Genomic DNA, 27,350 nt, shown 5'->3' on the forward strand with positions numbered 1-27,350 from the left:
GAGGAAAAGAAGCTAAGAAGAATGGCCTCAATATTCTCAGTGAAATATGAGGCAGGGGCTTCTGCTGTGGTGGGCAGGGGGCAGCAGGGGGGTTCGAGGAGGTCCGAGGAGGTCGGGAAGAACCGTGGTAGAGAATGGGAGAACGATCATTAGGGACCTGTCCAAGCACTGTCCTGTGGGGGGCCAGGGCTGTCCAGAAGGTCTCCCAAGCCTGCAGCAGCTTCAGGCAGCAGAGTCCCAGGGGTTTTCCCAGTCTGGCTGCGGAGGGAGCCGAGGCGAGGCTTGTCCGGGCAGGACCAGGGACTAGGAAAGGCTATTCTAGAGGGAGCTGGTTCACCAACCCGTGGGTCATGACAGGGGAGGGGGAGTCGCCGGTGTGGGGCACGGCCTGGGAAGCAGTTGAGGGTTGAAGAGAAGGGGCAAGGAGGACGACAGAAATAGTCTGGCAAGAGATCGTAGTCACTTTCGTGGCCATGAACTGGGCCCCATCCTAAAGGATGATGGGAAGTGTGTGACAATGGAGGGCAGACTGGAGGAGGGACAGGGTAAGGGGAGACAGAATCCCAGGATGACCATGGATTCCTTCCAGGCCCCGGCCTCCTCATCTGGCCCTCTCTATGCAGCCTCCATTCTACATCTACCACCTCTGACCCTCTCTGGGCGAGGGGGGGGGGCCTCTGGGTCCCTTTAGCCGGGTCTCTAATCTTATAAGCAAATCTAATCCCGCTGAAGGGGGCTGATCGGTCATTTAGTGCCTGGGAGACTGGGAAGTGAAAACCCTCCCTTGTCTGGACAGAAGTCCTGGCTGACCTTGGCTGGAAGCCCCTGAGGTGCCTTCCCCTTAGCTCACTTAGCTAAGTGACCCCTGTGACAGGAGCCTGGGTGGAGAGGGCAAGAGAATGGGAGGTGACTAGGCAGTTATCCCGGGTGAAAGAGAAAGTGAGCGTGACTGGAGCCTTCCGTGACTAGGTCCTCTCTGCCATAAATCAGGAGGGGCCAGATAAGGCTTGTACTCTGCCCTCAGGGCAAGTCACGCCCAGGAATTGGGAAACTGTCCCAAAGACACTGTCCCGAATTTCAGGTTCATGGAGGACCTGGAGCCATCTAAGGCCATACACGCCCGTGAGGGCCGCCTCAGCTACCCCACTCACAGGGGTTTCTGGGAACCCCCTTTGCCCACCAGCATTGCCAGCTTTAGCTCTGGTAAAATGGGCAGAGGTCTCCTGCCCGATCAATAAACTGAATGAGACTGAGCCTTCCCACTAGGAAAGGAGGAGAGAGATCTTATGTCCCCCATGGGGCAATTCTCAGGAGGCAAGCTGGAAGTCTGGGAGGTGTGGAGGAACCAGCTTTCCCCTACATCTTGTCTTCCAGCCTATTTTTTTTCTCTAAGCACGATGGATATAATGAAGGGTCTGCAGTCAGGAAGTCTCGCCTTCTAGAGTTCAAATCCAGCAAGTCACCTCACCCTGCTTCCCTCAGTTTCCCCATCTGCAAACTAAACTGGAGAAGGAAATGGCAAACCATTCCAGGATCTTTGCCAAGAAGCCCTCAAATGGGGTTGGACATGATTGAAAGGAGTAAATTATAGGTCTTGAGGCAGTGAGGTGGCCCAGTTAATAGAGCACTGGCCTAGAGTTGGTCTTATTAACTGTGTGACCCGGTCAGGTCATTTAACTTCTGCCTCAGTTTCCTCATATATTAAAAAAAAAAGTGGGGATTTTAATACACCTACTTTGCAGGATTGTTGTGAGGAACAAATGAGGTAATTGTAAAACACCTATTCCCATGCCTAGTACATAACACGTGCTATAAAAATGTTAGATATTATTTTAATAGTCTTTTTGTTTATATTTTATTTTCCCGATTACATGTAAAAACAGTTTTCCAACATTTATTAAAACTTTGAATTCCAGATTCTCTCCCTTCCTCCCTCCCCATCTCCTCCCCATTGATTTGATATAGATTACAGATGTGAAATCACACAAAGCATTTTCATAAAAGTCATGTGTGAAAAAAAGTACAAAATAACTTTACGAGAAATCAAGAGACAAAATAAAACCAAAAGAATGAAAAAAAATAGAAGAGAATGTGAAATCTCGTTGGAAAAACTGACCTGGAAAATAGATCTAGAAGAGATAATTTAAAAATTCTTGGTCTGAAAGCCATGATTGAAAAAAGAGCCTAGACATTATCTTTTTTTTTTTTAAATAACTTTTTATTGATAGAATCCATGCCAGAGTAATTTTTTTACAGCATTATCCCTTGCGCTCACTTCTGTTCTGATTTTTCCCTTCCCTCCCTCCACCCCCTCCCCCAGATGGCAAGTAGTCCTTTACATGTTGAATGGGTTACAGTATATCCTAGATACAATATATGTTTGCAGAACCGAACAGTTCTCTTGTTGCACAGGGAGGATTGGATTCAGAAGATAGAAATAACCCGGGAAGAAAAACCAAAATGCAAGCAGTTTACATTCATTTTCCAGTGTTCTTTCTTTGGGTGTAGCTGCTTCTGTCCATCCTTGATCAGTTGAAACTGAGTTAGATCTTCTCTTTGTCGAAGAGATCCCCTTCCATCAGAATACATCCTCAAACAGTATCGTTGTTGAGGTATATAATGATCTCCTGGTTCTGCTCATTTCACTTAGCATCAGTTCATGTAAGTCTCTCCAAGCCTGTCTGTATTTGTCCTGCTGCAGACCAGTTTTAACAGTTTCTTGAAAGATAATGTCTACTGCTTGCATTTTTGTTTTTCTTCCCGGGTTATTTCTATCTTCTGAATCCAATCCTCCCTGTGCAACAAGAGAACTGTTCGGTTCTGCAAACATATATTGTATCTAGGATATACTATAACCTATTCAACATGTAAAGGACTGCTTGCCATCTGGGGGAGGGGGTCGAGGGAGGGAGGGGAAAAGTCGGAACAGAAGTGAGCGCAAGGGATAATGCTGTAAAAAATTACTCAGGCATGGGTTCTGTCAATAAAAAGTTATAATTTAAAAAATAAAATAATTAAAAAAAAAAGAAAACGGGTCTGATATTCCAGAACCAGAAGGTAAAAGAGAAAAAAAAAAAAAAAAACAAAGGAAAATTGAAAGAATCCTTCAATCTTGAGATTCCCAAATGAAAACTCCCAGGAACATTATAACTGCATTTCAGAGCTCCCAGGTTAAGGAAAAAATATTGCAAACAGCCAGAAAGAAACAATTCAAATATCATGGAGCCATGGTCAGGATAACAGAAGATGTTTCAGCTTCTCCATTAAAGGATCAGAGGGCTTGGAATATGATGTTCCAGAGGGCAAAGAAAGGAGCTAGGATTACAATTAAGAATCATTTAGCCAGTAAAACTGAGTAGAATCCTTTTCAGGGGAAATAAAATCAAGTACTTTCAAGCTTTCTTAATGAAAAGGCCAGAACTGAGTAGAGAATCTGACTTTCAAAAACAATACTCCAGAGTATAGAAGCATAAAAAGGCAAACAAGATCATAAAAACCAGTAAGATTAAAGTGTTTAACTTGGAAGATGATACTCTTAACTCATACATGGGAAGATGATCATTATAAAATTTTTTATTGGGGCAATTGGAAGGAGTATAGGTAGGGGTGAAAGAAGAATGAAATGGAAAAAAGGGAAAGGAAGAGGTAGAACAGGGCAAATTATATATAAAAGAGGCAAGAAAAAGCTTTTGTCTTGGAGAGGAGGGGGAAATAAAGGGGAGTGAATGAACCTTTTTCTCATCAGAACTGGCTCATGGAGGGGAAAATATACACATTCAATTGGGTACAGAAATCTGTCTTAACTTAAAGAATGGCAGGAAGGGAAGAGGATGAAGTGTGTGATAGAATGGAGAGACAGGGTAAAAGGAGAGACACAATAGAATAAATGGGGGGGAGGGGAATAAACAGCTAGAGTAATTGTGAAAAAAAAAGTTTAAGCCAATTTCTCTAATAAAGGCTTCATTTCTCAAAAACAGAGACAAGTCAAATTTATAAAAATAAGAGCCGTTCTCCAATTGGTAAACGATCAAAAGATATGAAGAGTTTGCAGATGAAGTCATTACGGCTATCTATAGCCATGTGAAAAAAAGGGCTCTCACTTTTGATTGGAGAAATGCCAATTAAAACAATTCTGAGGTACTTCCACATGCTAACTGGACAGAAAAGGAAAATGCCAAATGTTGGAGGGAATGTGGGAAGAACGGACATTAATGCGCTACTGGTGGAGTTGGAAACTTAGCCACTGACCTAGCTGTAGCACTACCAGGTCTGTAGTCCAAAAGAGAGAAAAAAGAAAAAAGGAAAGGAGCCATATGTACAAATAGACCCCTGGGCTTTCCTTCTGACTGGCTGTTCCACCCCTTCACCATCTGTGGGATGAGATCTCCGGAAGTGTCCCTGCCAATCCAGAGGCTCTGAGGGCCTGCTCCTGGTTTGCTGGAGCTGTGCTGGCGTCCCACTCCCACTCTGCTATAACAGACCTTTCCTGCCGACCTAAGTTACCCCGGGCTGGGAAACTGGCTCTACGTCTGCCGCTTTAGAATTTAGCGTCATTATTTAAAGCTGTTTGGCGAGGTTTGGGGGAGAACCTGGGCGAGCCTGCTCCTTTACTCCGCCATCTTGGTTCTGCCTCCATTATTACTATTTTTTAGGTTTAAAAGAATCTAGAGCTGTATGAGCCCTTTCTTAGAGGAATGAGGATTTCTTTCCCCTCCGAAGCTCTTGTACCAATCTTCCCTCTAATCTTGCATTTCCCTTCGGACCTCGAATTGGATGTTTCATAAACTCTGAAATTCAGTATGTTTCAGTCAGGTGGAACAAGTCAGGGCTTCGTCATCCTCTGGGCCTGTTGGGGGTCACTGGTGTGCCATCTATGCCCGGGGCCTATACAGAGGCCAAGCCCTACAGGGTTAAGCCCAGATGACCCTAGGCCCTACCCAGACTCCTCCCAAGCACGAGGCTGGGATGCCCCCAGGGCGCCCCTGATGCACTGCCCACGAGGAGGGTCCGGGCTGAGCACCACCTTGTTCCACAAGATGAGCTGGAGAGGCTGTCAGCACAGTTCCACCTGGGCCAGGGTCTTGCTCTGGGAAGGAGGGAGAGGAAGGACCAGATGGAAGGGAAGCCACCAAAAGAGTTGTGGCTAAGGGCAAGCCTCAGGATCTCAAGGGGCTGCCTGGGGACTCATCCAAGGGGTGTCATATGGCCATCCAGCTAAGGATATACGGGGGGAACAAAAATGGAGTCACTTTGGGGGCTGAGAAGAAGCCCTGATGGTGGGGCAGAAGAAAGGCCTCGCCCGAGGCTGGGCCTCAGAGGGAACGATGGCTTCTTCACACAGCTTCGGGGATGGCTGACCAGGGTCCATCCAGGGAACAGCGTCTGGCCTGGAAGGTAGAGTCCAAGGTCGAGAGGCTTTGAAAGCCAGCTTGGAGCCTCCTGGAAGGGCCTTCAATGCCACGAGGAGGAGTCTGGCTCCTTTTGCCTTTCACAGATCTGGGAACTGGACTGCACGTCTTTATTGTTTTTTTTTTTTTAATAACTTTTTTTATTGATAGAATTCATGCCAGGGTAATTTTTTTTACAACATTATCCCTTGCATTCACTTCTGTTCCGTTTTTTCCCCTCCCTCCCTCCACCCCCTCCCCCAGATGGCAAGCAGTCCTTTACATGTTGAATAGGTTACAGTATATCCTGGATACAATATATGTGTGCAGAACCAAACAGTTTTCTTGTTGCACAGGGAGAATTGGATTCAGAAGGTAGAAATAACCCGGGAAGAAAAACAAAAATGCAGTTTATATTCATCTACCAGTGTTCTTTCTTTGGGTGTAGCTGCTTCTGCCCATTTTTGATCAATTGAAACTGAATTAGCTCTCTTTATCGAAGAGATCCACTTCCATCAGAATACATCCTCAAACAGTATCATTGAGGTATATAATGATCTCCTGGTTCTGCTCATTTCCCTTAGCATCAATTCATGTAAGTCTCGCCAGTCCTCTCTGTATTCATCCTGCTGGTCATTCCTTACAGAACAATAATATTCCATAATGTTCATATACCACAATTTACTCAACCATTCTCCAATTGATGGGCATCCATTCATTTTCCAGCTTCTAGCCACTACAAACAGGGCTGCCACAGGTCCCTTTCCCTTCTTTAGTATCTCTTTGGGATATAAGCCCAGTAGAAACACTGCTGGATCAAAGGGGATGCACAGTTTGATAACTTTTTGAGCATAGTTCCAAATTGCTCTCCAGAATGGCTGGATGTGTTCACAATTCCACCAACAATGTATCAGTGTCCCTGTTTTCCCACATCCCTTCCAACATTCCACATTATCTTTTCCTGTCACTCTAGCCAATCTGACAGGTGTGTAGTGGTATCTCAGAGTTGTCTTAATTTGCATTTCTCTGATTAATAATGATTTGGAGCATATTTTCATATGTCTATAGTTTCAATTTCTTCGTCTGAGAATTGTCTGTTCATATCCTTTGACCATTTATCAATTGGAGAACGGTTTGATTTCTTATTAGTCAATTCTCTATATATTCTGGAAATGAGGCCTTTATCAGAACCTTTGATTGTAAAAATGTTTTCCCAGTTTATTGTTTCCCTTCTAATCTTGTCTTCATTTGTTTTGTTTGTACAAAAACTTTTCAATTTGATATAATCAAAATTTTCTATTTTGTGGTCAATAGTGATCTTTAGTTCTTCTTTGGCCATAAATTCCTCCCTCTTCCACAGGTCTGAGAGGTAAACTATCCTATGCTCTTCCAATTTATTTATAATCTCATTTTTTATGCCTAGGTCATGAACCCATTTTGACCTTATCTTGGTGTATGGTATTAAGTGTGGGTCAATGCCTAGTTTCTGCCATACTAATTTCCAATTTTCCCAGCAATTTTTGTCAAATAGTGCATTCTTATCCCAGAAACTGGGGTCTTTGGGTTTGTCAAACACTATATTATTAAAGTTATTGGCTGTTTTGTCCTTTGAACCTAACCTATTCCATCGATCAACTAGTCTATTTCTTAGCCAATACCAGATGGTTTTAGTAACTGCTGCTTTATAATATAATTTTAGATCTGGTACAGCTAGGCCACCTTCATTTAATTTTTTTTTTCATTAATTCCCTTGAAATTCTTGACCTTTTGTTTTTCCATATGAACTTTATTTTTTCTAGTTCATCAAAGTAGTTTTTTGGGAGTCTGATTGGTATAGCACTAAATAGATTAATTTAGGTAGTACTGTCATCTTTATTATATTTGCTCACCCAATCCAAGAGTGTTTAATATTTTTCCAGTTGGTTAGATCAGACTTAATTTGTGTGGAAAGTGTTTTGTAGTTTTGCTCAAAGTTTCTGATTTTACCTTGGCAGATAGATTCCTAAATATTTTATACAATCAGTAGTTACTTTAAATGGAATTTCTTTTTGTAACTCTAACTGTTGGGTTTTGTTAGTGATATATAAGAATGCTGATGACTTATGTGGGTTTATTTTATACCCTGCAACTTTGCTGAAGGTGTGGATTGTTTCTAATAACTTTTTAGTAGAGTCTCTGGGGTTCTCTAAGTATATCATCATATCATCAGCAAAGAGTGATAATTTGGTTTCCTCATTGCCTATTCTTATTCCTTTAATCTCTTTCTCAACTCTTATTGCCAAAGCTAGCATTTCTAATACGATATTAAATAGTAATGGTGATAGTGGGCAACCTTGTTTCACTCCTGATCTTATTGGGAATGGTTGTAGTTTGTCCCCGTTATATAAGATGCTTACTGTTAGTTTAAAATAGATGCTACTGATTATTTTAAGGAAAAGTCCATTTATTCCTATACTCTCAAGAGTTTTTAATAGGAATGGATGTTGGATTTTATCAAATGCTTTTTCTGCATCTACTGAGATGATCATATGGTTTTTGTTCATTTGATTTATGGCCAATTATACTGATAGTTTTCCTAATATTGAACCAGCCCTGCATTCCTGGTATAAATCCTACTTGATTGTGGTGTATTATCCTGGCGATGATTTTCTGTAGTCTTTTTGTTAATATCTTATTTAAGATATTTTAACCCCTTTCACCCGCTGCCACCTGCCAAAAGTCCTGTGTGCCTCGGCCAAGTCGAAGCCCTCTGCCAGAAGCCGCCCCTGGACAGAGACAATCCGAACTCAGGGCAGAGCTTGTCTCGCGCCAGCTCGCAAGGGCCCAGTCAAATACGAGGATTCTGGCCAAAGGAGATGCCGAGACTCGGACCAGAGGGGGGTGCGGAGATGTGGGGGGCTCCAGAGGGCCTGGCTTGGGGGGATGGGGAAGGCCACCGTCTTACTCCAGGACCCCATCCCATTGACCTTTGTCTCCACCTCATCACTGGTCATTTCTGGGGCCTCCATCTGGCCACAGTGCCCTCCAGTTCTTTGCTCTGCAGCCCATTTTCAAGTGTTCTCCCAGGCTCAATGTGGACACACAATTCTCCCCCCAGATAATCTGGTGGCCAAAAAGCCCCCTGAGCGGCAGTGCCCTCCACATTGGAGATCACCCCCCACCCCAGCTCCCAGCCCAGAAGCGCGTCAGGCCCCTCCCCATTTGCTTTAAGTCCTGAAATGTGGGCTGGGGGGGGGAGCTTCTGAGCGGGCTCCTGGGCTGTCCTTGAGGGCCGGCTGAGAGGTGAGGGGTGAGGGTGGGACCGAGGAGATGACTCTAGAACCCCTGCTTAGAAGGGCAGCAACTGCTGGGCTGGTTCTAACCCAGAGAAAGGTTTGGGAAAAGACCCCCAGAGGTCTGAGCTTGGCTGTGGCCTCTGCAGGTTTTACCAATGACTTGGATAAGGGCATCAGAAGAACTTCCTTCAGATGACACAAAGCTAGGAGAGACGGACACAGTGGATGACAAGAGTTAGGGCCCTGATCGTGGACCTCTTACATGGACTCCCAGGCCCGATGGGCAGTGAGGTGGTTGGGGCGGGGACAGCAGGGGCTGAAGGGGCCCTGGGCATAGGGAAAGGGTGGGGGGAAGGGGCGGGATGGGGTGGGGCGGGGGTGGGGGAGGGGATGGGGCAGGATGGAGCTGGGGCTGAGGGAGCAGCAGGACTAGGCCATCAGTGCCCCAGGCCTCCGGGGTCTCTTCCCTGGAAAACAAAGGCTTAGGGCAGAAAGGAAAGCTGCATTCAAGTCTCTTCTTGGCAGCCCTGTGGGAGGTGGACCTTGTTCTTGGCCCTCGCACTAAGAGCCCCGGGTGAAAATTGTAGGCACATGGGTTTAAGATCGCTGTCGGGAAAACTTCCTCCAACGGGGCCGTCCCAGGGTGGCGCAGGCTGCCTCGGGAGCCGGAGACTTGGAGCCGCTGGACCCATCGGCAAGTGGGGCCCCCTTGAGACCCCGGGCCTGGAGGCTCATCTTCCCACGTCTCTTTTGGCATTTTAGACTCTGGTGTTTTCCGGGCAGACACTGGGGGGGCTGCTAAGCCCTTTCCCAATGGATCGTTTGTCAAAAAAAAGCAAAACCCCAAAGCAGGTCTCCGCGGAGCGTCTGGGGCTGACGGCTGACTGACTGACTGATTGCGGTTCCTTCCGCCACAGGCCTGAGTCCCTGCCCTTCCCCAGGTTTTGCGATGTATCCCGACAAACCATTCTGGCTTCAGAAGCTCCGGCTCTGGGAGCGTGTCCCCGACTGCGTCCTTCCGAATCCTCCTTACCGGGAATCCTCCAGTTCCCAGGCTCCCCCAGGCAGGCGGAACCGCCCCCAGGCAAGGGGAGCTGTGCCCCCAAGCGCTTCGGGGCGCTCCTTACCTAGGGATGGGCGCGAATGAATCCCGGGGGCCAAAGGAGAGGAGACAGGAGGGGTGAGAGAAGGGAGCCCAGAGCAGCGGGGCCCAGCCCGGGGGAGAGGGGCTTGACCCGGGGCGGGAAGCCCGGCCTAGAGGAGAGCAGTCTGACCCAGGGGAGAGCGTCCCGACCCCGGGGAGAGCGTCCCGACGCGGCCCGGCCCCGGGGAGGGGGCCCGGGCCCAGAGGGGAGCGGCCCCGGGGAGGGGGAACGGGCTCAGAGGGGAGCGGCCCCGGGGAGGGGGCCCGGGCCCAGAGCTGGGGCTGATTTCTAGTCCTGCCGGGTCCCAGAGAGGGGAAACTGGGGGCTTGGGACTTTTTGTGCACTGCCCCGGGTCCCCTGATGGCGAGCTTCCAAGAAGCCGGAGCCTGGGCTCTTTTCTCGGGGTGGCGCTGTCCAGTCCTTTCCCCCCAGAGGCCCCCGGGCCTGCACTTTCCCCTCTGGAGCAGGAAGATTCTATTGGATGCCTCTGCATCCGCTACTCTGCAGCTCTAGGACCGGGACACTTCACTTTCTCCCTCCAGCTCGGCAGGGGGCGACAAGGAGGCCTCTGAACTACAATCCCCATGAAGCTCTGCGAGACGGACTCGGAGTCCTTCGAGCATCAGGCGCGGGCGCGCGGCGCGGTGCACCGTGGGAGGTGTAGTCCGTGCGCAGGCGCATGGGCCTCCGAGGCGACGGGCGCCCCCGCACCAAAATGGCGGCGCTCCGCCGCGCCCTCCTCGTTCGCTTCCAGTTGGGGTCGTGGGGCCGGGGGGCAGGGCGTTAGCGGTGAGCGGGCCCCGGGGGCCGGTGGGGCAGCGAGGTGGCCTCTCTGGGAGGGCAGGGGCCGGATCCGGGCCAGCCGGGGCATCTCCTCCCCCATTCTGCAGGCAGGGAAACTGAGGCCCCGAGTGGGGAAGCCCCTGGTCCGGGGTCACTAACTGACGCGGAAGTGAGTCCGGGGGCGGACTCGGGGTCTCCGCTTCCGAGCGGGCAGGGGTCTCACTCACGGGCGGGATAACAGGGGAGGCCGGCGAGGGAGCCGAGTGTCTGGGGAGGGATTGGAACCCAGCTCCGGGGCACTGACCTGGGCGGGGAGGGGGAGGTTCGGCTCGACATGTGGGTACGGCTGAAGGGCTCGAGAGGGGCCCGAGGGGGGGTGAGTGGGATGTGGGGGGCGGGGCCGCCCCGGGTCACCTGAGTGGCCTCCCTCTTCTGGGGGGAGAAGGCGGGGAACAGAGTTGCAAGGATTTTGAATCCTGTTGACACGTTGTTACCCAGAGTTGAGAAGTCTCCTCCTGCGCCCCGGGACCTCCCTTTCCCCTCCTCCCAGCACCCCAATATTGGGAGAAAAGTCTTGCAGGGCCCCCAGGACCATCCTTTCCCTGCTTCCTAGCCCTGTGATCTGGGGGGGCTGGTACCCCAGCCCTCACCCACCCCCCAATCCTGGGAATCCTTCCGGGGCCCTCACCCCCACCCCCCAGTCCTGGGAGAGAAGCTCTCCGGGGGCCCCACCCCCACACTCCAGAGCAGAGCCCTGAGGCTGCATGAGAGGAGGGGCCTGAACCAGGGAGGGGGCGGGGCTTGCTGGCAGATGGGGTGTTTGGGTCTGGGGTGAATGGGCAGCTGAGATCCCAAAGGGTTGGGTGGGACCCTGGGCAGTCCTAGGGGAATTGGGGGAGGGGAGGCTTGGTGGGAAAGGCCGTGGGGAATGAGAGGCGCTTGCTCTGAGCAGAGAGGGGGCCCCCTCGTGGAGGGGAGCATGAAGCCCGCCCCATGGAGCCGGCCAGCCGGGGGCCCGGCCTCAGTTTCCTCCTTTGAAAGGGGAAGAAATGGGACTCGGCGTCTGAGGTCTCTTGGAGGTCTCGGTCTGTGGCTCCTCCTTCTTGCCCGAGACGTGGGCGCAGGGGCTTTGGGCCCGCAGCCCGCGGGGGGCGGTGTCTCGTTTGCTGATAACACTGGGGTGCCCCTGGTGCCTCGCCGGGGTCCCCGATTCCACCCCCATCTCCTTGTGGGCACTTCCCTCCCCCGGGGATGTCACCTCTCCCATTGTCCTTCCTTTGTCCCATCGTCCCCAGTCCCCTGGGGGGCTCCGGGCTGTGCGGGAGAGACTTTGGGCTCCGAGTGGGCGTGAGGCCATTTTGAGAGAAGAGACTCGAGGCCGGCTGGGGGTCCGGGGGGGGCCTCTCGGACCCGAGTGTCACTGTCCTGTCTCTTGAAGGGTAGCCCGGTGCCTTCATAATGTTTGGGGACCTGTTTGAAGAGGACTTTCCCTACATCTCAGAGAATCACATCGAGAAAGGGACGAAATCCAAGTGCGTGGACCCGGAGCCGCCGCCTCCGCGGGGCATCACCAACCTGAGCGGCATCCAGAACCAGGGCGGGACCTGCTACCTCAACTCCCTGCTGCAGACGCTCCACTTCACCCCGGAGTTCCGAGGTGGGCTCTCAGCTAGAGCCGGGCGGATAAGTCAGGCTGCCGCCGTCCCCGTCGTCCCCGGTCAGCCCCTAGAACGCGGCAGGGCCCGGGCTGGATGTTGAACGGCCCCGCGGGCAGGGCAAGTCGGGCCGGCAGGAAGGAGGCCATGGATACGGGCCGGGGGCGAAGGGCAGCCTCGGCGTCCAGCCCCGCCCCCTCCTCAGCTCCCACCGGCTTTATGGCAGGGCCTGCAGCGGGCATTGTGCTCCGGAGCCCGAGCTCAGTGGGGGGGCACAGGGCGCCCCGGGGCCAGGCAGCCTGGGGAGCCCCTGACCCTGCTCAGCTCACTCCGTGCTCATGTGCCTCGTCTCCGGGCCCTGTGGGGACCTCCCCATCCTCCACTAGAACCAGCCCCATGTCCGTTGAGGGCCCTCGTGCCTCAGATTACACTTCCCCTCCAGACCCTGCCAGGGCAGTCCTCGCACACTCACACTTACACACTCCTCCTCCCCCATCTACACAGCCCCCACCTACACACCTACACACATGCACTCCTACCCCCCCCTTACGTTTGTACCCCCACCTCCCCTTATACACACAGGCATTCTCACCCCCACCTCCCCTTACACCCCCCCACTTTATGATTATAGCACCTCTTTTCTCCCTTTTCTCACGGTGCAGCCGGGAGGGCCTTGCCCCCTTGGCCTGGCACTGCTGGCAGGCCCAGCGCTGTCCGTGGTCCTGGATCTCCCAGGACACCCTCCCATTGGGAGTTTCCTGGCTGCTGGGAAGGGGGTGTGGAGACCAGGCTGCTGAGGGGACATGTCACAGCTGTGATCCCCCAGGGACACCGAGCTCTGTGTCCCTGCACACCTCAGTGATGATAGCGGGAAACCCAGTTTTTGGTTCCGGCACCTTTTCAGACTGACTCTTTTCCTGAGCCTTTTTTTTATCGTCCTCCTCAGCCCATTAATTCCCAAAGCAGGTGGGAGGCCCCCATAACACGGTGTCACAACTGAAGTCAGGAAGCCCCGAGTTCAAATCCAGCCGTGGACAGCCGCTTGTGTGCTGCTGGGCGAATTGCTCCACCTCCATCGGCCTCAGTTTCCTCCTCTGAAAGGGGGATAATGGTCATATCCATCTTCCCGTGTGGGTGGGAGCATCAAGTGAGAGCAGGGGTATTTATTACGTGCCTCGTGTGCGTCGAAACGCTCCCTGCGTGCTAGCTGTCGAGGGGAAGCCCAGTCTGACGGATACGCCTGAGTCACTGGCAGTCCTGGGCTCCGTCTGAGGCTCGGGGCCGGGACAAGACCCTGGCAGAGAGAAGCTCGGGTCTCGTGGTCCTTTGAGGGCCGGGATCGCTGCTGCTGGTGCCGTGGGGGCAATGAGCCGAGGCTCCTCGGCCACCCCCGTCCCGAGTCGGACGGGCCTGGGATTCTAGCTGGAGGCTCAGGCCTGGCGCCCACGGGGGATGCTCTTCCACCGAGATTTGGGGACAAATGAGAACGTAGCCCTTGGAGACCCTCCCAATGGCCACCCCTCTCTTTCTCAGGTTGCGTCCTCACTGCCCACTGGCTTTTTGAAGGTTTTGTTTTTGGCATTGGGTCTCGTGGCCACACAGGGCCAGGGCGAGACCACCTCCATCCCTTTTTCCTCCCGGCCACAGGCAGACGGCTCAAACAGGCCATGCCTCCAAGGTGACCCGCTTCTTGTTTGCTTTTGCAGAAGCTTTGTTTGCCCTGGATCCAGAAGAGCTTGGATTGTTAGAGGACAAGGATGACCCCAATGCGAAGGTACCAGGGTCTCTTCTAGGCTCCCCGGTGGCTCCCAGGGAGGACGGGCCGCAGCGGTTTCTCAGCAGCCCCAGAACCGTGTGGGAAATTTTCTAAGTTTCACCTGTAAACTCACCCCGGCTCCCCCTCTTGTCCCATGCGCGGTGTTTTCCGAGCCGGAGCCTTCCGGCCTGGGCTTTCCCCCGTCGCCTGCCAGAGTGTCAGGGCCGGAGGGAGCTGGTGAGCTTCTCCTGCTTTTTTATTCTGGGTTGGCGACGCTGTTGAGAAAGACTCTCAGGCTGAGGGGGACACTCCCTGAAGGGGGTGTGGAGGCCGGGCTGCTGAGGGGACATGTCACAGCTGACCCCCCAGAGCAGCTGGAACAGAGCTCTGTGTCCCTGCACAGCCAGGGCTGAGTCTGAGACCCTCCTTCTTCCCAGAAACGTCATTCCCCTTGCCCATGAGCTGGATTGATGCAGGGTCCGAGCTCTTGAGCAGGAAGTGAGCCCGGCTTCCTTTGATCTCCTGGGGCAGAGAGGGACCAGGGTGTGGGTGGTGGAGGGCCAGCCCGCGCCACCCAGCGTGGGGAGAATGGCTGGACCCCTCGTGCTCAGAACCCGGCTTCATTCACTGCTGCTGGTACGACCGGCCGCTGCGTGCCCCGCCACGGGCGCCCCTTCCTCCCCGCTGCCTTTTCTGGGCGCCCACTTCTTGGGAGGCCTCCGCAAAGCAGTGTGCGTCTGAGGCCCTAGAACCGGTCCGCCGTCCGTCTGCAGGCTCGGGCCAGGTTGGGAGGCTTGGATAGCTGCTCTAGGGTAGGGCTGACCCCCCCCCCCCCTTTTAATAGATGAGGAAAGTGAAGCCAAGAGAGGTCTTGGCTGAACTGGCCAAATTATTGCTTTGTGAAGCTCAGGGCTGATTTTCATTTGTGACCACTCAGACTTTGTCCTCTTTGCTTATGTGGGAGCCCTTGGGAGACCATCCAGGCCGTGGGCCCTCGGGGGGGCCTTTGCTCGGTTTCCTCCATTATGCGGGGCCTAAGGGGAGGGGTGTGTGTCGTCCATCCAGGTGCGAATCATCCCTCTGCAGTTACAGCGGCTCTTTGCTCAGCTGCTTCTCTCAGACCAGCAGGCGGCGTCCACCACAGACCTCACTGACAGCTTCGGCTGGAACAACAGCGAGGTAGGCGAGTGGGGATGGGGGCTCCGAGTGCTACAGGTGCGCCGCATCCAGGAAGGGCCCAAAGGACCATGTCTGCACGTGGCGAGGGCTTCCTCGGAAGGCAGCACACTGGGGCCTGGCGTTGGAACATTATTTGGGTGTCCTAGGTTAGCCTGGGAGCTCAGACCTTGCCAGGCTGGGTGTGGGCAAGGATGCGAGGAGGGAAGGGGGGAAGAAGAAATAACGGCCAGGGAGGAGGCTCCCAAGGATCTCAAAAGGCTGGAACCCTGCCCAGCTTTTAAAAGCGACCTTGAAGGGGGTGGAGGGAAGATAAGATAAAGCAGCCTGAGGTTGCTTTTACAGCCCCCAAGAGCAGGGTTCAAGTTCTGTCTTGGACACATACCAGCCGGGAGACTGGGCAAGGCTTTGGCCCGCTCAGTGTTGCCAAGGTGGTTTCAAACTGCTTCGGCAGAGAAAGTTCCTCCTGAGGCACAGAGGGGAGCAGCAGGCTGGCATCGGGAGCCGTGGCTTCATGTCCCAGCCTTGTGGCTGCTCACCCTTCTATGAAATGAGGGGGGAAATAAACAGCACAAAAGTCACCTTTCGGAGAAGCGCGGTGCTGCCGGCCCATGGACACCTTGGGGGATTTCTTTGTTTTTAAACTTCTTCCTCTTTGGTATGTCCTGCCTCGGCTGCTGAGACTGAGGCAAGGGGGTGAGCTGCAGACCACACCAGGGAGCTCCCAGATGACTGAACTCCCTCTGCCAGTATAGGTTGGCACTCTCTTTGCCACATAGGGCCTAAAGAGTCTCTCAGATTCTAGTCTGAGTCAAGTAACCTTGGATGCGTCGGGGGGATTTGAAACCCGTCAAAACCCATTCAGGTCTTTGTGGCTTGGTGGCCAGCTTAGATCTTACAGCCTTTCCTGGAGGACACCCAGAGGACCTGTGCCACAGAGACACCCCCTTCCTTCCTACAGCTGTCCTTTCCCAACTCTTTGGCCAGGCTCAGAGAGCCCTGAGGAGCTGCTGACTTTTGATCCCTTTTCTGCCGTGAACAACCTGGTCCAGCCTCCATGCTGGTTGTCCCCTCCAGATTCCAGCCCTGGGCATCCTGGAGCTTTGCTGGGAAATGTTTATTTGCCCATGGGCAGCCCTCGGTTCTCAGTTGTGCCCGTTCCAGAGGATTGGTGCTTTAAAACATGTTCCCCAAGGTCTTCTCCTGCTTGACCTTTGTTACCAGATAATCAGTTCATTAGATGATTAGTTCATTGAAGCAGGTCCCCCAGGGCCCTCTCCTGTGTATACTTTGTTACCAAATAACTAGTTCATCAGATAACTAGTTCATTAAGCAGATCCCCCAAGATCTTCTTCTGCATGTACTTCGTTATGAGATAACCAGATAAACTAGTTCATTGAAGCAGATCCCCTCAGGCTTTCTCCTGTGTTACCATATTTATTACCAGATGACGAGTTCATTGAAGCGGGTCCCCCAAGGCTTCTATGGGCCCTTTTTTACTAGCTGACTAGTTCCTTGAAGCAGGTCCTTCAAAGCCTCTCCTGTGGGCCCTTTATTGCCAGATGACTAGTTTGTTGAGGCAGGTCCCCCAAGGCTCGTTACCAGATGACTAGTTGGTGTTGAAGCAGGTCCCCCAAGGTTCTCCTGTGGGCCCTTTATTGCCAGATGACTAGTTTGTTGAAGTAGGTCTCCCAAGGTTCTCCTGTGGGCCCTTTGTTATCAGATGAGTTGGTTGGAGTAGGTCCCCTAAGGCTCTCCTATGGGCCCTTTATTACCAGATGACTAGTTCATTGAAGCAGGTCCCCTAAGGCTCTCCTGCAGGCCCTTTTTTGCCAGATAACTATTTTGTTGCAGGTCCTCTAAGACTCTCCTGTGGGCCCTTTGTTACTAGATGACTAGTTCACTGAAGCAGGTCCCCCAAGGCTCTCCTGTGGGCCCTTTGTTACCAGATGACTAGTTGGTTGAGACAGGTCCCCCAAAGCTCTCCTGCAGGCCCTTTGTTGCCAGATAACTATTTTGTTGCAGGTCCTCCACGGCTCTCTTATGGGCCCTTTGTTACCAGATGACTAGTTCACTGAAGCAGGTCCCCCAAGGCTCTCCTGTGGGCCCTTTGTTACCAGATGACTAGTTCACTGAAGCAGGTCCCCCAAGGCTCTCCTGTGGGCCCTTTGTTACCAGATGACTAGTTCATTGAAACAGGTCCCCTAAGGCTCTCCTGCAGGCTCTTTGTTGCCAGATAACTATTTTGTTGCAGGTCCCCTATGGCTCTCTTATGGGCCCTTTGTTACCAGATGACTAGTTGGTTGAGACAGGTCCCCCAAAGCTCTCCTGCAGGCCCTTTGTTGCCAGATAACTATTTTGTTGCAGGTCCTCCACGGCTCTCTTATGGGCCCTTTGTTACCAGATGACTAGTTCACTGAAGCAGGTCCCCCAAGGCTCTCCTGTGGGCCCTTTGTTGCCAGATGACTAGTTTGTTGAAGCAGGTCCCCCAAGGTTCTCCTGCAGGTCCTTTGTTATCAGATGACTAGTTTGTTGGAGTAGGTCCCCTAAGGCTCTCCTGTGGGCCCTTTGTTACCAGATGACTAGTTCATTGAAACAGGTCCCCTAAGGCTCTCCTGCAGGCCCTTTGTTGCCAGATAACTATTTTGTTGCAGGTCCCCCAAGATTCTCCTGTGGGCCCTTTCTTACCAGATGGCTAGTTCACTGAAGTAGGTCCCCCAAGGCTCTCCTGGTGCATTACTCCAAGTAGTGAGAAGACTTGTGTTTCTTCTCTGTTTTCCCGGCCCCCCCTTGTCTGATTGAGACCCACATGAGCCTGTTGTGCTTCCTCTAGTAGGGAAAGCCTAGTGTGTGTGGGGGGGGGTGCTGTGGGCACGTGGGCCCCTGGGGGTCTCTGAGGCTTCCTGCTTTGTGGAAGTGAAGGCGGGGCTTTGTGACTGGGGCCCTGCTTGCAGGAGATGAGGCAGCACGATGTGCAGGAGCTGAACCGGATTCTCTTCAGCGCCCTGGAGAGCTCCCTGGTGGGCACCTCCGGCCACGACCTCATCAACCGCCTCTACCACGGCACCATCGTGAACCACATCATGTGCAAGGAGTGCGAGAACGTCAGTGAGCGGCAGGTGGGTCCGGCCGAGCCACAGGCTGGAGAATCCCGGGACTGTGGGAAGGGGCTTCTGGGAGTCAGTGCTGACCCCTCCTCACGCTGGGAGCTTGGGAGGGGGAAGGGAGGGGGATGCGACTAGGGGTCCAAGTCAGGAGGGCCTTGGGCACTGGGCCGGTCCCTTCCCGCTCCGGGCCCCTCCATCCAGGGAGCCCTTTGGGGACCTGCTTGCCGCAAGCTGCTTGCGGCCGTGTCGCTCGGCTCCGGTCCGGTGCCCCCGACAGACTTCTGTCCTTCCCGGGGCAGGAGGACTTCCTGGACCTGACCGTGGCGGTCAAAAACCTGACCGGCCTTGAGGAAGCCCTCTGGAGCATGTACGTGGAAGAGGAGTTCTTCGATGCAGAAAACCTGTATCACTGCGGAACCTGCGACAAGCTCGTTTGTGCGACCAAGGTGAGGGTGGCGGCGCCGGCCACCTGACAGGGGGCGTGAGTGGGCCGGAGTCAGGCCCTGCTGGGCCATGCCTCCGTCTGGGGCCTCAGCACCTCTGAGCTCGTCCGGCAGAACCAAGGACCGGCTTTGGGGGAATGGGCTGGGACGGTCTTTGTGCTGGGGTCTCCCCTCCATGGGGTGTCCTGGGAGGGCGGCTGTCCGTGGGGACGTGGCATGGGCCCCTCGGAGGTTCTGCCGGCCCGACCCCACAGACCGACTTAAAGCCGGTTCTCTGCTGCCCACCCTGCTCCCCTCCCTCTTTACTCAGTCTCATGACCTTGGCCTGAGTGCGTGGTCTGAGTGTGTGGTCTCCGCTCCGGACCTCAGGGGTCTCCTCTGAACCTCAAAATGCCCGGGACCCTCGGCAGCTCCGGGGTTCTCCATCCCTCCCCCTCCCCCCCGTACACCTCTAAACCAAGGACTCAGGGCCCTCAGGGGCCAGAGTGGAGGAGGGGCAGCTGGCCAGAGGCGGAGGAAAAGGTGGAGGGACAGAGACATGGAGGCCCTTCTGGGCCCACTTTGGGTCAGCCGCAGGTCCTCTGCTCTGTGGCGTTCCTGTGGTCTGCAGTCCCCATTGTGTGTGTGTGTGTGTGTGTGTGTGTGTGTGTGTGTGTGCATGTGTGTGCGTGTGTACATGTGCCAGGGTGCGCACTCATGGGCGTACTTGTGCTCAGAAGCGCATGCTCAGTGCCCGCCCCCACCCCCCCTTCCTGCTGCTTTTGTCTCCACAGTCGGCCCGCCTGCGCAAGCTGCCGCCTTTCCTGACCATTTCACTGCTGAGGTTTAACTTTGACTTTGCCAAGCGGGAGCGCTACAAGGAGACGGGCTCCTACACGTTCCCTCTGCAGATAGACCTGAAGCCCTTCTGCGAGCAGGTGGGCGCCTCTTGTTTGCTGGTCCCTCGGGGCTCCTGGGGCGTGAGGGCGGGGGGACGCGCCCACCCCCCGCCGCACCCCCCCACCCGCCCCCCATGCGCTCGTGGTCCTGCTGCGGCGGGTGACTGCTGGAGGCCCTTTGGCTCCGTCAGTGGGCCTCTGGTCAGGGGGGAGCACGGAACAAAGTGGGCGCTCCCCTGATGAGCCCCCTGTGGAGTTGCCCCCTTCCCTTCAGGTCTAGGCAGGGAAGAGAGGACTTGGTGTGGGGAAGGCCTCAGACCGGCCTCCCACTGGGAGACTCCGGGCCACTTCCTTCCCCGGGTCCGCTTCCGCCTCCATCTGTGAAACGGGCATTGCCCAGCGAGAGAAGCTGGGGCGCCCGGCCGCTGGGCAGATCTGGGCAGCCCTCGTCGGCGTCACGGGCTGGCTGTCACGCTCTTCCCTTCTCTGGCGTCTGAGGCTCAGCTCTCATGGCCGCGGGTCCCGGGGTCTCGGTGGTCATGGAATTGCCCCCGGCCTTTTGACTTGGGAATGGGGGGGTGTCAGGGAGCTTGCCAGGATGCTGCCCACCGTCCGGGTCCTTCCCGTTCGGAGCCCTCCGGCCTCAGCTTCCCTGTTCTGCCCGCAGTGCTTCTGCTCCTCCTCTCCGTGGTCGGCCAGATTCATAAAAAGTGCTTTCTACTTGAAATTAAATCTTTCTCTAAACGTTTGGGGCGGATGTTTCCAAGAAAGAGAAATCTGAAGGGCCTGCCCACCCTGGAGGGCGGCTCTAGGGCCAGAGCTGCGGGAGTGAAGGCCGGATGAACACTTGTTGGGGCAGATCCAGGTCGGGGGGCTCACCCTGGGGATCTGTAGGCTCGGGAAAAGCGACATTGTGCTTCCTGAAGTCCAGCCTCCTGTTGGGGAAGGGTCCCCAGATTTCCCAGATGCCCCGGGGAAGGTGCGTGCTGTAGCTCTGTGCCGTCTGTGCTGTGCGGCCCCGGGGCCGGTGCTCGTTACCCCACCTTACGGCGCAGGTGGGCCCAGCTGGAGCGCTCGTCCCCGAGTGATCGGGGCCGGCTTTGGCCTGGGCCCCCCGACTCTGGCCAGAGGCCGTCTCTGTCCTCTCGGGCTTCTGACCCTCCTGTGGCCGCAGGGAGATGCTGGATGGCCTCGAGATCTTGCGCTCAGGGTGCCTTGTCCTTGTCCCCCTTCAGAGCGAGCTGGATGACTCGGAGTACCTGTATGACCTCTTCTCCGTGATCATCCACAAAGGCGGCTGCTACGGAGGGCACTACCATGTGTACATTAAAGACGTCGACCAGCTGGGAAACTGGCAGGTGGAGGTGAGTGGGGGCTGCCAGCCCGGGAGGAGGAGGGTGGCCGCAGACCAAGGCAGTCGGGGGAGGGCCAGGCTTGCGGACCCTCCTCGGTGCCCGTCGTCATTCCTAGGGTGGTGAGAGGTGGGGTGCAGGGAGCGGGCGGGCAAGTGCTCCCAGGGACGTCCCCATTCTGCTCTGCCGGCCTTGTCCAGGAAGCCTTGGGCCGAACGTGGGGGCCCTGCATTGGGGGGGGCAGCTGCTAGATGCCCCCACACACTCTCTCTCCTCTGTGGGCCGTCCTCCTTGGGGGGGGCTGTTTTCTTCTGTCACTTATTCTTATTCCTGTATTCCTGGTTACGTTCTTTTTTAATCGCAGATTGTCTCCTTCCTTCCCTGCCCCACCCCAGAAAGCCACTATTTGGCACATGTTTATGTGAGGACACGCGCGCGCACACACACTCACACACACACACTCTCATACACACTCACACACATCACACGATACCGTGCATACTGCTGCTTGTCGATGCTTTCTCGGGGTAGAGAGCATGCTCCTTCGTGGGTCCTTCACAGTCAGTATGAGTGCTGGCTCTCCCCAGTTCCTTTTTGGACGGTAATCCTGTGTACAAACAACCTCGTCTCGGTCCTGCTCATTTCATCGTCATGCCGTGCGAGTCTTTCCGGGTTTTTCTAAGCTGGTTCCTTACAGCACAGTAGTATTTCATCACACTCACAGAGCACGGCTTGTTTTGCCATTCCCCCATGGCAGCCGTCCCCAAAATGTCTAGTTTTTGGCCATCAGAAAGAGCTGCTCTGAGTATTTCAGAATATAGACTCTTCCTTTTTATCTTTTTTGGAAAAAGACCTAATGGTGTTGTTGAGTCAAAGTATGCCTTTTGGCACCTGTTCCAAATTGTTCTCCACAATGGTTGGATCAGCTCACAGTGCTACCAGTGGTATAGTAGTGTCCCAACTTTCCACGTTCCCTCCAATATTTGCTGTTTTTCCCTCTCATTTTAGTCGTTGATTTCTCAAATGATATCTCGGAGTTGTCCGAATGTGCCTTGTTCTGTTTGCCAGTGAATTAGAGCATTTTTTCCATGTGATCACACAGAGCTTTGATTCCTTCAACAAATTGGTCCTATCCTTGGACTATTTATCAGTTGGCAAAGTTTACCAGGATTCTCCATATATTTGGTATGAGACATGTATTTGAGAAACTTAACTTTACAAATGTCCCCAATTTTCGGATTTCCTTCTGTTGGTTACATGAGTTTTATTTGTATAAACCTCTTTAATTTTTAATGTAATAGACATTATCTGTTTCACATCCCACAATGCTATTGTTTTGTTTGTTCACAAGTCCTTTTCCTGTCCACAAGTCTGTTAATGTGTTCCATGTCCTAATTGCTCCTGATATCCCTTTATATCCAGGTCCTGCATCCATCTTGAACTTATCTTGTCAAAGCTTGCCAGCTTTCCCAAAGACTGAATTCTTATTCCCAAAGGTTAAGTCTTCACATTTGTCAAATCCAAGGTCATTGCAATAATTTGCTACTGTCTAGTTGATGTCTGCTCTATTCCACTGATGCACCATTTTGTTTCTCAGCCAGTACCAGATGTTTTGGATAGAGTCTTATAGTTTAAGAACTGGTACTGCTAAATCGATCTTTTTTCATTAATGCCTTTGATATTCTTGACCTTGTTTTTTCAAATGAATTTTGTTCCTATTTTTTCTAGCTCGGTAAAAAATATATATATATTGATAATTGGGATGGTATTGATGATTCTTATTTTATTCTATTGCCTTTGCCTGCCCATGGACAATTAATATTCCTCCACATATTTGTCTGACTTTATTTGTACAAAAAGTGTTTTATATTTACATATTATATTGTTTTATAATTATTTAGAAAACATTATAAAATGTGTTTTATAATTATGATTATGTTTTATAATTAGTTCCGGGGTTTGTCTCGGCAGGTATGTTCCCAGGAATTTTGTGCAAATTGTGGTTATTTTAAGTGAGGTATTTTTTATCTTGTCATGCAGGGTTTTGTTGATATTTAGAAATGCTAATGATTTATATAGATTTTTTGTATATCTCGTTTTCTTTGCTAAAAGTATCAATTGTTCTCTTTTCTTTTTAGTTGATTATCTAGGATTTTCCAAGTCTATCATTTTATCAGTTAAAAGAGATGGTTTTATTAATTTGTTGCCTCTTGTGATTTTTTTTCTTCTCTTATTACTATCATTTTTTATACAATACCGAGTAATACTGGTGGTAATGGATATCTTTTACTCCTGACTGTATTGGGAAGCTTCTAGCTTGTCCCCATTACAGATAATGCTTGCTGCTGGTTTTAAGTACATGCTTTCAAGTGTTTTTAATGGGAATGAGGCTCTCTCTTCCCTTTATGTGGATATAGAGGAGCTTGCCAGCTATTGTGGCCAGGGCTTTCAGGCTGTTGGGCCTTTGTGTCTGCCCTCTTTGGCGGGCATGGGACAGGATGGGGCTGGCGATGAAAAGCATTCAGAGTTCTTGCCCTGAAGCCACTGCTGAGGAGACAGTTTTTGCCGATGTGGAGGTTCCACTCTAAAAGGGGGAAGTGGCCTGGGAGGCCTGATGGATTTGGTGGTTATTTTCAGAGCCGGGCTAGAAATCTGGGGTGGTTGGGGGCAAGAAGGGCTCTGAAGAGGATGATCCCAACTGATGGGGATGATTGTGACCTCAGCTTTTGAAATGACTCCAGCCAATGAGGATGACCTTAACCGATGAGAATGACCACGACGATAAGGATGATCATAATTGATGACTTTGACTATGGCCCCACTGATGAAGATGACCCTGATAAAAGTTGACTTGACCAATGAGAACAACCCCGACTAATGAGGATTGTGGCCCCGACCAGTGAGGATGATGGACCCCCAACTAATGCAGATGAGGAAGACCTTGACTGTGATCAGTGAGGATGCTCTGGCCTGATGATGATGATGGTGACCATTGAGGAAGAGGATGACCAATGGGAATAACCATGATCGGCGATAGAGCCCTGATCTATGAGGATGATGACCCCAAAAGTGAGGATGATTACGACCAGTGAGAATGACTGTAACTATTGAGAATGATTGTGACCAATAAGGATGGTGATCCTTACCCATGAGGATAATCTCAACCAATGAGGATGATTATAAGCAGTGAGAATGACTATAACCATTGAGAATGATCATGACCAATGAAGATGGTGCCCTGATGATGATGATTACAAGGATGATGACTCCAACCAGTGAAGATGATCATGACCAGTGAGAATGGCCATGACCAATGGGAATGACTGTGACCAATGGGTTTGGTGACCCTGACAACATGACTTTGGCCAATGGGAATGACCCCACCTGATGACTCCAGGAGAGTGGTAGGGCTTGGGGGTGGGAGGAGGGGAGTGAGCGTGAACTATCAGAAGCCAATGACAAAGCGCCTGAGGTGCAGGAACCTGGTGTCACGGTGAGACTGGGTCTGGGTCCGGACTGCAAACGTGGTGGTTGAAGACGCCCGTGACTTGGAGCTGGTTGGAGCCTCTGCCCTTTCAGCTTGGACCACTTTTCTCATTTGCGAAGGGCTCTTATGCCCAGCCCTGCAGGGACCTTACTTGCATTTTCTGGCTGAGGACCCAGGAGTTCAGTGACGGTCCCAGAGGCTCAGCTGGAGGCGGAGCTGGAAGGGGCCTTGGGCCTCTGAGCCTCCTGCCCCCGAGTCTGGCTCCCAAGGTACCTCGCCCTGTGGCCTCTCGAGGTGATGTGGCTCCCGCCTGCCTGCCATCTGACGGGGAGGGATCTGCAGGAGCTTCCCGAGGATGGCTGCCTCAGACAAGTTCCCCCTCTTACAGGGGCAGCCCAGCGGTGTCACGGGGGGAGGGGGAAAACGACTGGTGGATGGCTCTCACGCCCACATGGCACCCAGTGCTGGGCGTGGTCTCATTCTGGGGAATCTTCTGGCCTGGCTGCCCCTTCTCTGCTTGTCCAAGTAGACTTTATGGACCGGGGGGGCCCGTGCCTGGGAACATGGAAGGTTGGGGGTCTTCCGTCCGCTAACCGGCATTTCTAATCCAAACTAAGCCCTGGGGACCCCTCTGAGCCCGAGCGTGTCAGTAGCGGTTTCATGGAAGTTGTCGCATGCTGGGGCTGGTGGGGTGTGGGGAGGATGATGTGATGTGGGGAGGCTCCAGGCTACCCTCCCTATAAGGAAGGGGAGAGGAAGGAGTGACCTGTCTGAGAAGGCCCCGTGCTGAGCATCGGAGGGTGCAGAGGGAGGCACAAGGCAGGGCCTGCTCTCGTCGGGGAGACGTAGGGGAAACAAGGCACAAGCCAGTGGGCACTAGAGCAGCTGCTCCCGGGGCCGCCCGCGGGGTCTGTGGCCCCTTTTTCCTGCTCCTTCCAGTTGAGGTCTGTAGTCGCTGGGTGATGCCTTTTCTCTGTTAAGAAGGCGAGCATGAACCGTGGCTGATTTAGAAGCAGAGGCATCAGGGTTGGGTGTCGGGGTCGGGCGCCGGGGTCGGGCACCGGGATTGGGCATAGGAGTTGGGCGCCGGGGTTGGGCATAGGAGTCGGGCACCAGAGTTGGGCATCAGGGTCAGGCATAGGAGCTGGGCACTGGGGTTGGGCATAGGAGTTGGGTGCCAGGGTTGGGCATAGGAGTCAGGTGCCAGGGTTGGGCATAGGAGTCGGGTGCCAGGATTGGGCATAGGAGTTGGGTGCCAGGGTTGGGCATAGGAGTCGGGAACCAAGATCGGGCATCAGGGTTGGGTGTCGGGGTTGGGCATCAGGATCAGGCGCCGGGGTTGGGCATAGGAGTCGGGCGCCAGAGTCGGGCGCTGTTCTCGCTGGTGCTGCTCCTTGGCCTTGAGGAATGTTTTCGAGCCTCTCAGTTCAGATCTCCCCACCTGGAGACGACGTGTTTATTGAGGTGGTGAAAAAAGAGCTTTGGGCCTTGGTGGGACAGCTGGGTTCTGTGTCCTGGCCCTGCCCTCGGGGCTCCGGGAAGCCCTTGTCTCGTCCCCGGTGTCCTGCCACTGACCGGGATGTCCTCATTTTTACCAGGAGGATGAGCCTGAAGCCGTTGCTGAGGCCACGAGTTTGAAAGATCTTCCGAGTATCCAAGAAGCAGACAACCCGCTGATGGTCCTCAAGCACATCTTATCCCAGGTCCGTTTTTCCCTGAGCCCTTCTCTCTTCTGTCCGCCTTCGGCCTCCGATGTCGTGCCAGGGCTGCCCCCGGGCAGTAGCCTCGCGTGAGGCCGGCGCTGGAGCTTGAGTGACTGTCACTTAGCCGACACCCGGTGTTGCTGCGGCGTGAGGATGTTAGAAACTCCCCTGGGAGTTGCAAAGCTAGGAATGGAAGCCCCCCTCTTGGAGTGTAGCCCTTGGGGAATTGGAGAGAGCCAGGCGGGGGCCAGGGCGGGCCAGACTGCCTGAGAGAAGCTGGGGGCAGTGACTCTCACCCGGCTCCCGGGACTGAGAGCGTTTCACAGCTACTGGGTATGGGGGCAACGAAGAGGGAAGCACCCGGGATGTGACCCCAAGCAGGGACATTGGGGGGGACTCACCCTGCCTCCAGGCCACTCTGAGCTGGCAGGAGGGAGGGGCACAGGGCAGACTGTGATGGCCAGAGGATGGTGGTAAGACTGACAGACACTAGACAGCTCCCAAGGTTCGATTCTCCCCAGAGAGTGGGCTGATGGGGATGGAGCCAGCCGGTACCTGTTGAGTGAGGGGCCTGGTGATCACATCCTGTCCCTGTGCCCTGTCTCCCCCGGGCAGGGCACGGTGAGCACACTCCCGAGACACCCCCGATGAGGAGCCGGACCCCACTCGAGCTTTCTCCTGGAGACCTTGATGTCCTGGCGGGGGCAGGGCGGTGGTCGAACCTGCTCTGGGGGGAGGATGGTGGAGGTCCTGGAGCGTGATCTCCCTGAGGGTGGGGCCTCGCCTGGCTTCTCGCTCGGCTTCTCGCCCTCGGGTGCCCCCGTTTGACTTGCACGCCTTTGTTTCCATCTTTGTTTCCCAAGGAGGAGAATAAGCTGATTCCTGTGGACCAGCTGGGCCAGAAGCTCTTAGCGAGCATAGACATATCCTGGAACAAGAAGTACCGGAAGCAGCACGGCTCCCTGCTGAAGGTAACCGCCCCGCCGAGTCCCCTTGGGCCTTCAGACCCGGGTAGGGGGCTGCTAGCCCTGCCCTCAGTGTAAAAGCCGAGGCTCTCAGAGCCGTGTGCCAGGGCTGGAGGTGACAAGCTTGGGCCGGTGAGGCTGGAGGACGCCGGGCGGTGGCCGGGGGCTCGGAGGTGGGCACAGGCACCTGTGGAGGCCTTTGTTCATTGGAAGCGCTGGTCTAACCGGATTCATTCAC

At 53.6% G+C, this 27,350-nt stretch overlaps 1 protein-coding gene across 4 annotated transcripts in view; it reads left to right on the forward strand.

Annotated features, from left to right (window-relative positions):
• The first annotated feature begins 8,576 nt into the window (after positions 1-8,576).
• Positions 8,577-27,350, forward strand: part of USP40 (ubiquitin specific peptidase 40) — a 50,072-nt gene continuing 31,298 nt past the window's right edge. For 3 of the 4 annotated variants that reach the window (XM_051998420.1, XM_051998422.1, XM_051998423.1), the window contains exons 1-10: positions 8,577-10,596; positions 12,029-12,247; positions 13,952-14,019; positions 15,067-15,180; positions 18,132-18,296; positions 18,584-18,730; positions 19,501-19,644; positions 20,841-20,969; positions 26,043-26,147; positions 27,011-27,118. In XM_051998420.1, the coding sequence (XP_051854380.1) occupies positions 12,049-12,247; positions 13,952-14,019; positions 15,067-15,180; positions 18,132-18,296; positions 18,584-18,730; positions 19,501-19,644; positions 20,841-20,969; positions 26,043-26,147; positions 27,011-27,118 (1,179 nt within the window). In that variant the 5' untranslated portion in view covers positions 8,577-10,596; positions 12,029-12,048. The remainder of the gene's footprint in view (positions 10,597-12,028; positions 12,248-13,951; positions 14,020-15,066; positions 15,181-18,131; positions 18,297-18,583; positions 18,731-19,500; positions 19,645-20,840; positions 20,970-26,042; positions 26,148-27,010; positions 27,119-27,350) is intronic. The other variant, XM_051998421.1, reaches the window with a different exon arrangement.

The sequence above is a fragment of the Antechinus flavipes genome, chromosome 4 (assembly GCF_016432865.1).
Source record: "Antechinus flavipes isolate AdamAnt ecotype Samford, QLD, Australia chromosome 4, AdamAnt_v2, whole genome shotgun sequence".
Taxonomy (NCBI): Eukaryota; Metazoa; Chordata; class Mammalia; order Dasyuromorphia; family Dasyuridae; genus Antechinus; species Antechinus flavipes.